The sequence below is a fragment of the Varanus komodoensis genome, unplaced genomic scaffold, assembly GCF_004798865.1.
Source record: "Varanus komodoensis strain SLA01 unplaced genomic scaffold, ASM479886v1 scaffold5, whole genome shotgun sequence".
Classification (NCBI taxonomy): Eukaryota; Metazoa; Chordata; class Lepidosauria; order Squamata; family Varanidae; genus Varanus; species Varanus komodoensis.
Window position 1 is genome coordinate 4405232 of NW_025336087.1, and position 12691 is coordinate 4417922.

At 40.7% G+C, this 12691-nt stretch overlaps 1 protein-coding gene across 1 annotated transcript in view; it reads left to right on the forward strand.

The window, feature by feature from the left end:
• MTREX (Mtr4 exosome RNA helicase) overlaps nucleotides 1-12691 on the forward strand; it is a 53034-nt gene that overhangs the window by 6567 nt on the left and 33776 nt on the right. The window contains exons 7-10 of the mRNA XM_044446118.1: nucleotides 787-904; nucleotides 3062-3172; nucleotides 3814-3915; nucleotides 8700-8825. Coding sequence (XP_044302053.1) covers nucleotides 787-904; nucleotides 3062-3172; nucleotides 3814-3915; nucleotides 8700-8825 — 457 coding nt within the window. The remainder of the gene's footprint in view (nucleotides 1-786; nucleotides 905-3061; nucleotides 3173-3813; nucleotides 3916-8699; nucleotides 8826-12691) is intronic.

The window sequence follows — 12691 nt, forward strand, 5'->3', positions numbered from 1 at the left end:
AGCAGTTTGCTGTGTAACGTGGAGAACTGCTATTAAAGTTAAAAATGTTATGGAAGCTCCATTGGTTCACAGAACTAGGTAATGTTACTTTGGATCCTGCCTAACATCTTGATAGGGTCAGTTTTATTTTACTGTGGATGGTTTCTTTTCTGCATGTCTTGATTAAAACAATAATCTTAAAAAATTAGATATGTCATTGCCAGCAGTCCATAGCATTATAGCTAGTGGGTAGTATGCAAACATTTCCAATATTTACGTTCAAAAGATTGTTTATTTTCTCACCAGTTCCTTTATATAATAGAAACAGCTAATGTTTTTAGTTTACTTGATTACTCAAGGAAGTCAGTTCCAGTTTGAAATTGTTTTAATAGTTGGAACATTTAAAAAGCATTTTCACACTAAATTTGTTCTGCTTGTTATGCCCCCAGAAAAGCTCCAGTGTGAAAATACACATTGCTGCAGGGAGAAAAATGATCTACTAAAATTTTTAATGGCTCCTCTAATGTTTCAGTGTTTGACAGAAGAAAAAAAATATCAAAACAAGAATTGTTCCCTGTTTCTGTTACCTATTATTAATGTTTGAGGAATAGTTCTACAACTTTATTTAAAGTACAAAGCTTGTCTGTAGTTACTATTCTGTAAAGCGTGTAGGGCAGAGAACTCACAGGAGATTCTAGAATAATACACTGAGCTGCCTAACATGGTAAGAAGGAGCATGTTAGCAGCTTCTCTATATTCCCACCACTAATTCTGAATTAAGTTCTAAAAGTATGGCAGATCTTGTAGGGGGCAAAAAGTTTATGCATGCACTTTTTTTCTTTCAGATGAAGAAAAAAGAATGGTTGAAGAAGTGTTTAACAATGCAATAGACTGTTTGTCTGATGAAGACAAAAAACTTCCTCAGGTAAGTATTTAAGCTAATAAAGATGCTGATCTGGTTTGCACCTCATGTTAAACCACAATGGGCCATAGCAATAGCATAATAACTGGCCTGTCAGTTTTCTCTTATGGGTTGTTTAGGGTGGCTTCTTAGCATGGCTTGTCATGATGTCTGAACCTGGCAGTGTCACTTCTGCACGGGTTATTTAAAAAGAAGTGAGAGTTGCCTGACAAGAACAGTAACACAAATTCTGGCTAAAAATATCCTATCTTTACTGCATCTAGAAATGACATCTTTTTACTCCAGTTTGTCACCTCTTTAGACACTAGCACTTTTTTCCTTTAACCTTTGGAGAAATCTGTGCATATTTAACTTTTTTTAAACCTCCAGGTAGATTTGTTCAATAAAAAAACCTTTTGGGATATTTGTGCAAATTTCCTTTCAGATGAAAGAACGTTAATTATGTGGCAAAATGATTTAAATTTGTGCAAATCTCCCAGAGGGTGAAGGGAAAAACCCTACAGAGAGCCCCCTACTCTGCTAATGAGTGCAAATATGCTCATTAATAGAATAGGCTGCTTAGTTGCAAAAACCCATGTGATTCTTGATGGGAGTGGGCTGGAGAACTAAGAAGGAAACAAGCCACAGCAAGCTGCAGAACACCTGATCATCTATTGGATGTAACATGGATTAATGAGTGAACAGCCAACCTACTGAAGCTTTTTTCAGGGTGACTTATTATTGCATTTGAACCAGCCCCATGCATACTAAGAGAGATGGGCAGAAGGTTAGTAGAGATTTACTCTTGGCTGTTTGGGTGGTATGGAGTTGATCAATAGTTTCTGATATATCTTTGCTTGACTGTAGTAACACTAATAGGGCTCTTCTTCCCCTGAAAACTGGTGGAAAATGGGAAAAAACAGAAGTATATTTTGATGTGAAACAACTGTGAAGTTCTTGTTATTGAAAACAAAAAGGCAATCTGTTCCTTAATTCTCACCTTTTCCCTTCTTTTGTACCTGACTTTGAATGGTGGATTTGGCATTGAAGTAAAAATGGTGTACATCCTGCAACTTTGAAGTCTGCTCAGCCTGGTGTACAATGCAAGTCTTACTTGCATGTTACCACACAGCCATGAAATTACCAAATAGTGTTATTTACGTACCTATTTACTCTGCATTAGGCTATCAAATATAGAGTATTGGGTACTCTATTACATACTCCACAGCCATCTCAACTGCATGTGCTATGTGGAAATAAATCGATATTAGGTGAAACTGAGGCATGAAATTTGACAGGGAAAGTATGTGTCAAAGCACCAGTTCTATGCTTAAAGTACTTTGGATTTCAGCACCCAACTGTGTTCTTCCCCAGTGATATGCTTTTTGATCCAACAGATTATTCTGCGAGTAGAAGGGAGGTGATTTTCACACACTTTTCCCTCAGTCTTCTCTCACCACCTCCCTTTGGAGTAGAAGGGGAAAGAGAATCAGCAAAAATTGCTTTTTCTGTCTTTTGTTTATGGAAGCATTTGCTAGATTAAAGGGCCTTGGAACAGAAGGACTCAGTTGAATTCAATTCAATGTAATATTTCCTTCTAGTAGGTCAGAGTTGTAGAATACTGCCATATGGCAGTTGGATGCATAGCAAAGTTAGGTTTAGCTTGTAAACATTTGTAGCTTCTAAAAATTGGCGTTCATGTATTCTAAGAAGAGGGGATAGAATAAAACTTCAGTAAACTATTGTGCCTTTTGAAGATAGTACATTAAATAACATTTATGTTCAGTAGCCACTAAAAAGTAATAGCTAACATTCACTTTTGTTAAGAAAGCATGACTGTTATTAGAAAAAGCTCTAAACAGCATTGAATGATCAGAATTGAATCCTAAGCTATTTAGACAAAATGATATGATGTCCTGATGACAGTTAAGTTTCCTCCATTGCTTGTTGTACATCAGACTTGCAACAAATTTTGAAACAGTTACTAGTGCATTAAAATTATTAGTTATTCACTGGCCCACATTGACAATTTTTGAACCAACCCTTAAAAGAAAAGATTTATGTAATCTCTGTCAGGTGACCTAGAAAAATGTCCAATGACAGTAGAGCGTATGGTTTCTTACATGTTTGAATCATATGTAATCATGTTTTAGTTATTCATATGTCAATATATGTTCATAGGTTGAGCATGTACTTCCACTTCTGAAGCGTGGCATTGGAATCCACCATGGGGGTTTGCTTCCTATTCTAAAGGAAACCATAGAAATACTTTTCTCTGAAGGACTGATAAAGGTATGCAATAAAAGATATATTGAAAATTGATTTTGCAATGTGATTCTCCTTAAATGTTTATATTTCTAATACTGTAAAGCATAGCATTATAAAAATTAAAGAGCAAATTCTGTGTGTTTGGGCCTTGCTGATAAAAACTTCTTTACAAATGCTTTTTAGAAATGTTATAACTGTGACTTGCTGGGTTTTATGTATAATAATACAATGCAATACAGGTAAGACATTCATCTCAAACAGCTTTGTATCAGATAAATAACACTGCAATGTCCTAGTCAGGAACAAATTCTGACCAAGGGCTAACTCAGTTGGAAAACCTTTTCCAACCTGAGGACTGAATTCAGTTTCAGAAAAAATCTTTAGGGCTTTATTTCACTGGTGGACAGATTCATAGACAAAATGGGTGGGAGTAAAACTGCCATTATATTTTAGTTTAAAGATCTTCTAGTAACATAAGCCTCACTAAAGGCATTTAGGAGACCACACCCACAGCCCCAAAGGCTTGCCTATCTCTATCTTCACCTCTAGTCACTTATCTATATTGTAAAGTAGGATTTTTAACAGTTTAACAGCCTAAGCATTTGGTTATTTTAGTGTGCCTTAACAGATTTCCTCTGAATGTATGTATTGCTGTATTTATTTAGGCCTTATTTGCGACAGAAACTTTTGCTATGGGCATAAATATGCCAGCAAGGACAGTGTTGTTCACAAGTGCTCGAAAGTTTGATGGGAAAGATTTCCGATGGGTAAGTAAATTACAACATGCTGTACACAAACCCTTACAGGAGAAGCACAAAGACTTGACAGATATATGAGGTCATCTGCAATAATGTATGATTGCAACCAACAGTTTAGCTACCATTTAGCACATTCAGCTTAACTATGTAATTTCCATTGTTGCTGACTCAAAAGGCAATGGTTCTAACCATTTTACTTTTTATCTCTTCTTTTATGTACCTTCATTGACTTTGTCTCATCAGTTTTGCAAATCAAGGGCCATTTTTGTTTTGTGCTTTGTGCTTTCTCTTCTGTTGTTTCCTTTCACCTGTACTTCCCTCCCTTCTAAAATATTAACAGCCCAGTCACTTTCTGGATTCAGAGTGCTTTCCAAGTATATTCCTGCATTCACAAAGTACTTTCTCACTTATCTAGCAAATTTCCACTTGTAGTTCCCATTTCATTTTTGTTTGTCTTAGGGTTGGACTGAGAGCCTGCTGGAAAGGCCTGTGTTGAGTTCTTCCTGCTTTTTTTTATGCAAAAAGTGTTGTGTACAAAAATGGAAATGTGATAGAGGAAATGGTAAAAACATTATTTGATTTCTGTACCACCCAGTTAGTCAAAACTGCTCTCTGGGCAGTTTAGAAAATCAAAATAAATGACAAATGTAATATCCATAAACAAAGAAGTAACAATTAAAATTAAACATAAACAATACACAAGAATAAAATGACAGCAATAAGCTCATGAATAAGCCCACAACAGTTGCACTCAAATTGGTTCGAGGTTACAGCAGCATATTACAAGATAGTAATATGATATTAGAAACATAGAAACAGAGCGAGTCAGAAGGGGCCTCCCAGGCCATCTAGTCTGACCTCCGGCACCAGCCGGCTCCGCTCACGACATGCCCACCATGTGCATGTCCAGCTTATCTTTGAACACCCTCACCGATGGGGCCTCAACGACCTCTCGTGGAAGCCCATTGCATACCCTTGGGGTCCTAACTGTCAGGAAGTGCTTCCTGGCATCTAAATGGAACCTTGGTTCCCTTAGCTTTGCTCCGTTGGGAGCACATCCTGCCTTCCTCTACAGGGGAGAACAGGTCTCTACCCATCTCCGTGTGACATCCCCTCACATACCTGTATGTAGCCAACATATCCCCTCTGAGTCTCCTCTTCTCCAGGCTGAAGAGACCCAGTTCCCTCAGTCTCACCTCATACCCCATCCCCTGCAAACTGGCCATCAACCTTGTGGCCCTATGCTGCACTGACTCTAACCTGGCTATATCCTTTCTGTAATGAGGGGCCCAAAACTGAGCACAATACTCCAGTTGCAGGCACACCAGAGTCATATAGAGTGGTAGTAATACCTTTCTTTATCTAGAAGCCACACTTCTGGCTATGCAACCAAGGGTGGCATTCATCACACTGTTGACTTATGTTTAGCCTGCAGTCAACCAGTACCCCGAGGTCCCTTTCACAAGTGCTGCTCTCCAGCCACTTGTCACCTAACCTGTACTTATGACACCTATTCCTATGACCCAAGTGCAAGACCTTGCACTTATCCACATTGAACGCCATCCTGTTGTCTCCTGCCCACTTCCATAGTCTGTCCAGATCCTTTTGGATCTGGAGTACCTGCTCCTCAGTTGTGGCCACTGCTCCAGTTTTAGTGTCGTCTGCGAATTTGATCAGCAGACTGTTCACCCCTTTTTCCATGTCATTGATGAAAAGATTAAACAGGATTGGCCCCAGGACAGAGCCCTGGGGGACCCCACTTGTCACTGGCCACCATCCCGATGATTCCCCACTAATGGTTACCTTCTACTTTCGGTCAGTCAACCATGCCCTAATCCACTGGACAGTGCTTTGGTGTATCCCAAAACTCCTCAGTTTCTCAACCAGGATATCATGGGGCACTTTGTCAAAGGCCTTGCTGAAATCCAGGCATACCACATCCACTGCATCCCCTCCATCTAGCCATCTCGAAACCTTGTCATAGAATTCCACAAGGTTTGTCTGGCAGGACCTGTTTTTGCGGAAACCGTGTTCTGTGACAGTGAGCCTCCCTTCCCTATCTAGCATCACTAGATCACTCTCTATTATTAGCCTTTCCATTGTTTTTCCTACAATGGACGTAAGGCTAACAGGTCTATAATTCCCCATGTCCCTTCTACTACTCTTTTTCAAAATTGGGACCACCCTCCAGTCCTCTGGAACTTCACCCGTTCTCCATGAGGCCTCAAAAATGGAGGCCAGCGGGCGTGAGAGAACCCCTGCCAACTCTCTAAGTACTCTTGGGTGTAACCCGTCAGGACTTGGCACCTTTGTAATGCCCAATGCCCTGAGGAGCCCCTCGACTTCAAGGGGGGTGACTCTAATCTGTTCCCCGAAGTCCCTAGCCTCATCTAATCTCCTATGCGGATATCCTCCGCCCTGCTTTGAGGAGAACACAGAGGCAAAATAGTCATTTAGCATCTGTGCCTATTCCCTCATATCAGTCACTGGATCTCCTTCCTCCTTATTTAGTGGTCCCACCACTTGTCTCCCCTTCCTCTTCCTATCTATATGCTGAAAGAAGCCCTTTTTGTTGCTCTTGATATTCTTGGCAAGTCTCAGCTCGTAATCAGCCTTAGCCTTGCGAAGAATCCTTCTGCAATGGGCCTCCTTCTCCCAGTATACCCTTTTGTCTATTTCCCCCAGTACCCATTTCCTACGGAGGTTCCTCTTTCATCTAATCCCTCTAACCAGCTCCTTTCGCATCTTCCGCCTTCCAACGTTACTAACTAAGAGGTTTCGTCAAGGCTTGTGCCTCCAAAACCTCCCTTTTGAGTGCCATCCACCCCTCCTCAACTTGCTTGCCTTCCAGTAACCTATCCCAGGAGACTTTTCCCAGTCTGGCCTTCAGTTGGCCAAAGTTGGCCTTCTTGATGTCCCAGCTTCTAGTGCTCAACCCGCTGCATGTCCTCAATTCCCTGATTTCAAAGCAAAGGATGGAGTGATCACTCACATCCAGAGCTCCCCTAATCTGTACTTCAATTATCAACTCTTCTCTATTGGTCAAGACCAAGTCAAGGATGTTCCCCCCCCCCTTCACCTCTCAGACCCTCTGTGTGAAAAACCCTCCCTCTATAGCTTCTAGAAAGTGACGTGACCTGGCTGTCACCACCGAGTGAGTCTCCCAAATAATATCCGGGAGATTGAAATCTCCCATAATTACTGTGTCTCTCCCCCGAGATATCCTTAGAATCTGGTCTGTCAGGTCATCATCCAGGGTCTCAAGTTGACCTGGAGGGCGATAACATTCCCCCCACTGTCAGGTCTCTTTCCCTGTCAAAACCCCTAACTTTCACCCAGACTGCCTCTACCGAATCCCCATCTGTGCTGCATTCTATCTCACTGCATCCTATCCCTTCCCTGACATATAAAGCCATGCCCCCACCCCTCTTTCCCTTCCTGTCCTTTCCAAAAAGGTGATACCCCTCTATGTTCACATTCCAGACTGCCTTTCATCCCACCAAGTTTCTGTGGTTCCCACCAGGTCATACCCTCCTATTCCCAGGAGAGCTTCAAGGTCATCCTGCTTATTACCCATGCTCCTAGCATTGGTGTACATAGACCTCAACTCTTCACCGCTTCCTTTCCTTGGAGGAAAGTAATGTGATAGTATGATAGTAATATGCAATATAGTTAAAAGATTAAAATAGCTAACTATTAAAATATTGGCTAAATAAAAAGGCTTTTCCCTGGTGCTGAAAAGAAGAAAGGGTGGACACCAGGCACACCTCCTTGGGGAGTTAATTCCAAAGTTGGAATGCCACTGCCAAAAAGTCTCCTCCTAGTATTCACTCTTTATCTCCTTTCAGAATGGCTCTCTGAGGTCCAGGTAGGCATATATGGGAAGTGGTATTCCTTTAGATAACCTGGCTCCAAGCCATTTAAAGCCCTAAATAGTAATGGAAGCTCTCTGAATTGGGCCCAGACTTCAATAGGTAACCAATGATGTTGGAAGAATACTGGCATAATATGTTCGTATTGGCCAGTCCCTATCAGTTGTCTTTCCATCCTATTCTGAATCAGCTGAAGTTTCTGGACCATCTTCAAGGGCAGCTCCATGTAGAGTGCATTACAGTAGTCCAAATGAGAGGTTACCGGAGTCTGGATCACTGTTGCTAGACACTTCCTTGTCCAGGTAGGGTCACAGTTGATGAATCAGCCTGAGCTGATAGAAGGTGGTCCAGGTGACTGAGTTAACCTGTGAATCCAGTGACAGCTGGGATCCAGGACCAGTTTGCATCCCCAAACTGCAAACCCTGTCCTTTGGGTTTGCAGGACAGGTTTAACATCTCTCAACTGGACAGGTAACCCACAACCCCTACTCCCCACCAGCAGCACCTTCAACTTATTTGGATTACGTGTAATTTTTTTGGCCCTCATCCAGTCTCAGACACTGGGTCAGAATGGCCACTGCCTCGCCTGGCTTAGATGAGAAACAGGCGGAGCTAAATGTCATCAGCATATTGATGACATCTTAATTCATAACCTTCAGAAAACCTCCCCCAGTGATTTAACAGTGGATGTTAAATAGCACTGGGGATAAAATAGGGCAGTACCCCATGGCATGTCATGGAACAGAGCATTAATCCCCCAGCATCACCCCTTTGAATCAGCTGGTCAGGTAGGCATGGAACCACTGCAAAGTAGTGCCTGCATCTCCCATCCCAGCCAGCCTATCCAGAAGGATCCCATGGTTGATGGTACCAAAAGCTGCTGAGAGGTTCATTACTTTTCTAATTTTATCATGCTTTCAGATTACTTCTGGTGAATATATCCAGATGTCTGGTCGTGCTGGGCGTCGAGGCATGGATGATAGAGGAATAGTTATTCTTATGGTGGATGAGAAGATGAGTCCAACAGTTGGAAAACAGCTTCTAAAGGTATCTTGATGTCTGTCTAGAACTTTTCTGAAATATATGCATAACATAATGTGGCACGGCTCATAAATGTTAGTTTTTATTCATCAGTTGGTATTGCAGCAATTTTTATGCTTTTATTTGGCATTACACTTGTGCAGGATTACATTGTTTTGCACACAGGACTGGTAAATACACTTCATAACCTATAATCTTTAAGTCAGGAACAGTTTAGTACTTAATTTTTCTCATTGGTGACATTCAGTGTTTGATACCAACTGCCAAGAGTTAATAAACAACTCTTGATTGTTATATAAACTGGGAAGAACATGCTTGTAGAGTATGTACCAAGAGCTCCAGACTGAGAGAAAAAAAAATGAGTATCAGACACCCTAATAATATCCTCTGCCATATATAGTAGTAAATTCACCCATTCGTTGCATTTCTGCACTGTCCAATAGCCAAAGCTGTTTGGGCAATTTACAAAGATTAAAAACTAAAAATCGTACAGTACATAACTGTTTACATACAAACATATAATAGTCAACACATTTCCTTCCTATAGCTGTATCTACATCTGTCGTTGTAATCAACAATTAAAAAATCCAGGACCTGAATAGAAATATTGTATATTAAGACTTAGAATTATTTGGCACACTTTGTGGGCAGTGTTGTGAGTGTTCATCTCTGTGTGGAGATGGGCAATTGCGTTCTAGTTGAGAAAAGGGAGTGCAGTGAACAAAGGAGAATGTTAATTTATTCTGATAGTACCTGTAGACATACTGCAATTTAATTACTACCATCTTAACATCATTGTCCTTTCAAAGCACACGGCCAGGCATAAGGCAGAACTAAACATCAGTCTCTATTAACCATTTCCCATATACTTATCTTTTATCATGGTATCATTTGCACTGTCCATTTTCCCACCAGTGGCAACAACTTTGCAGAGGTTAAACACAGCATGAAGCTATGCGATGGAATAACTTGTAGCTCATGCTTTAGAGCAGGAGAAACACACACTGACTTGCCTTTTGATGGCAGAGCCTGTTGCAATAGCCCTATTTTGAACCTGCAAAAAAAAAAAAAGGAGAAAAGGGCAGCTTCTTGGCTTCTTGGATATTGAGAGATATCAGAAAGCTCCACTAGCCTTTATGTAATAGTTCATACTTACATATGTTTGAACCACTCATTGGAACCTGGAGTCATGATAGTTGAAAAATGTCTCCTGCCCTCTGAAAATATGAGAGCTGCATCTAAATGTTCAGTGAAGGAAGTACACAGGTGTATGGCAGTGAATGTAATCCAAATTTAATTGAAGTGTTTTAAATAAATGCAGTATATGTGTTCTTGTATATACCAGTTTAGACAGTACAATATTAAGTACTATTCTATATACAACAAACATCTATTATAAGCATTAGCTGTAGCTAATATATTCTTTATCTAAGAAAGAGCAGTGTTAATCTTACTTTCAGGAAAGGTAAAAAAAAAATTTTAATGGTGCCGAATTGCTATTATGAACATGCAGCCTTAAGTCTCAAAGCATTTGGCAGAGCTATAGAAGACTGTGGTATCTTTCCATTATGCCTCTTATAGGCTGGAAGCCAAAGGAGCCTGTGCATACATGCAAACCGCTTCTGTGAAGAATGGGGGAGGTTGCTTTCTGGTATACTGCGGTTCTCTGTGCTGCATTGAATGTTTCTCCAGATAGTCTCCCAGCCTTGAAAACTGACTTTTCAGGGACTCAGAGGGGCTACATTGGGATGAGTGATCTCAAAAAACTCCAGTGTAGATGACAGAACAGTGTTTACAGTCCTTCGATCTCAACAACAATTTGTAAATCTTTCCATGAGCTTTTGCAGGCTTTCATTTGTAACAACCTAGTTCAGATGTAAACTGATACAGCTGGGAACATAATTATCATGAATATTCTTCTTTATAATCTGTTGAAGCTTGTGAGAGTTTGGCATGATTATATGCTCTGTTTGGTTCTCAACTTGAGGTGCACTTACTACACAACTTTATAACAGAAACTTCCATGGTTGTCCTCATGAAGCATGCTATGAAGGATTTGCAATGAAAGCATCACTGTAAGCATGTTCCTATTCCTGCATGTTTTACTGTCCTTCCTAGAAGTAGAACCTATATTTTACATTATTTACCCCTAAAGCTAATTTTGTGTTAGAAGTCATCATCTGACCTCACTGTTTATTACAAGACAGAGATACCAGCTTTAAAATAAGCTGTTGGAGTGGAATCTGTCCAGCAGTGTAGAGTCCATGTATAAACATCAACTGAACACGCAGACTTAATTGCAGGCTTGTCTGGTTTTACATCAAGCTCATTCGCATATGTTTCCAAGAATCTACATGTGTGGGCAGGCTTTGAAAAACGTAACAGAATCTTGGTTTATCTAAGGATGAAACCTAACAGTCAGAGCTTGACATGGATAACTTCTCAAGAGGTTTATCAAAACAGTCTAGCAGTGATCCACTTGTTCATTGCTTTGTAGGGGCTGAGGATACTTGAAATACCTTTTCTTTAAAACTGCTTTAAATTCTTTCTTCTAGGTAGGTTACTTTTACATTATTATTTAAATTTATCAGGCAGGATGTTGTGAATATATTGCTTCTGGAGTGCAAAGTACTGAGTTGCATATCACTCCATATGCTAATGTGGAAATTTCAGACCAGTATACAATAAAATATAAAACAGATAAACGAATAAAACAATGTGTTAAAAATAAAAGACATAATACAGCCATGGCTGGTTAGTTCAGGAAGGATTCCTGAAATAAAAGTATTTTCAGAAGGTGCCAAAATCAGTACATTGTTGGTGCCTGCTTGTCCTCCAGAGGACATTCCAAAGAAATCAAGCCACAACAATTAAGGCTCCCCTATGGATGGACTCCAGTAAGGTCATGAGTCCATGTGGGACCAGCAAGAGCATTCCATCCAATAATATTGGTGACCAAATAGGTTGGTAATGCAGGGGTGCTCTCTCAGGTATCCTGGTTCAAAATTACTACTACTTATTGTAGTAATCCAGTCTTTAGGTTACTAGTGGCTGTACCACTTTGGGCAAGCTACTTCTGTCCAGTGGAGGTTGTAGCTCTTTGAACCTTTCAAAGTTGATAAAGAGTCCTCTGAGCTGCATCAATCACTCTGGACTTCAGCAACAACAAGGGATCTAGGGGTATGCCCAGACTACCAGCCTGATCTTTCAAAGGGAGTGGAAAGGCAATGAGCTTATCTTCAGGACTCAGGGCTTATTGACCTTTTGGCTCATCACAGAGTCTAGACATTGATCTAGCCTTTCCACTCCCTTTGATAGTCTAGACTTTGACTTGTGCAGCCTTACCTGATTTTGATGTCATGGGAAGATAGTTAGTTAGTTAGTTAGAATATTTATATGCTGTCCTGTTGCAAAGGCCTCGGGACAGCTTACATAGATAAAATAATATAAAACATAACACAAATGAATTACAGACCCACACTGGCTGCAGTTAAAAACATATAAGAACCAATATTAAAAGTTATTAAAATATTGCTGGAATAAAAAGGTCTTAACCTGGCACTGAAAAATAAATAACCATGGCGCCAGGCGGACCTCTCTGGGGAGCACATTCCATAGGTGGGGCGCCACCGCAGAGAAAGCCCTCCTCCAGGTACTTTGCCTCCTAATATCTTTCACGGAGGGTTCCTAGAGGAGGACCTCTGCTGCCGATCTCAGGGGGCAGGAGGGCAAATATGGAAGAAGGCGTTCCTTTAGGTATCCAGGTCCCAAGCCGTTAAGGGCTTTATAGGTAATAACCAGCACCTTGAATTGAGCCCGGACTTCGATGGGAAGCCAGTGAAGCTGATAGAGGACTGGGCGTTATTCTCATA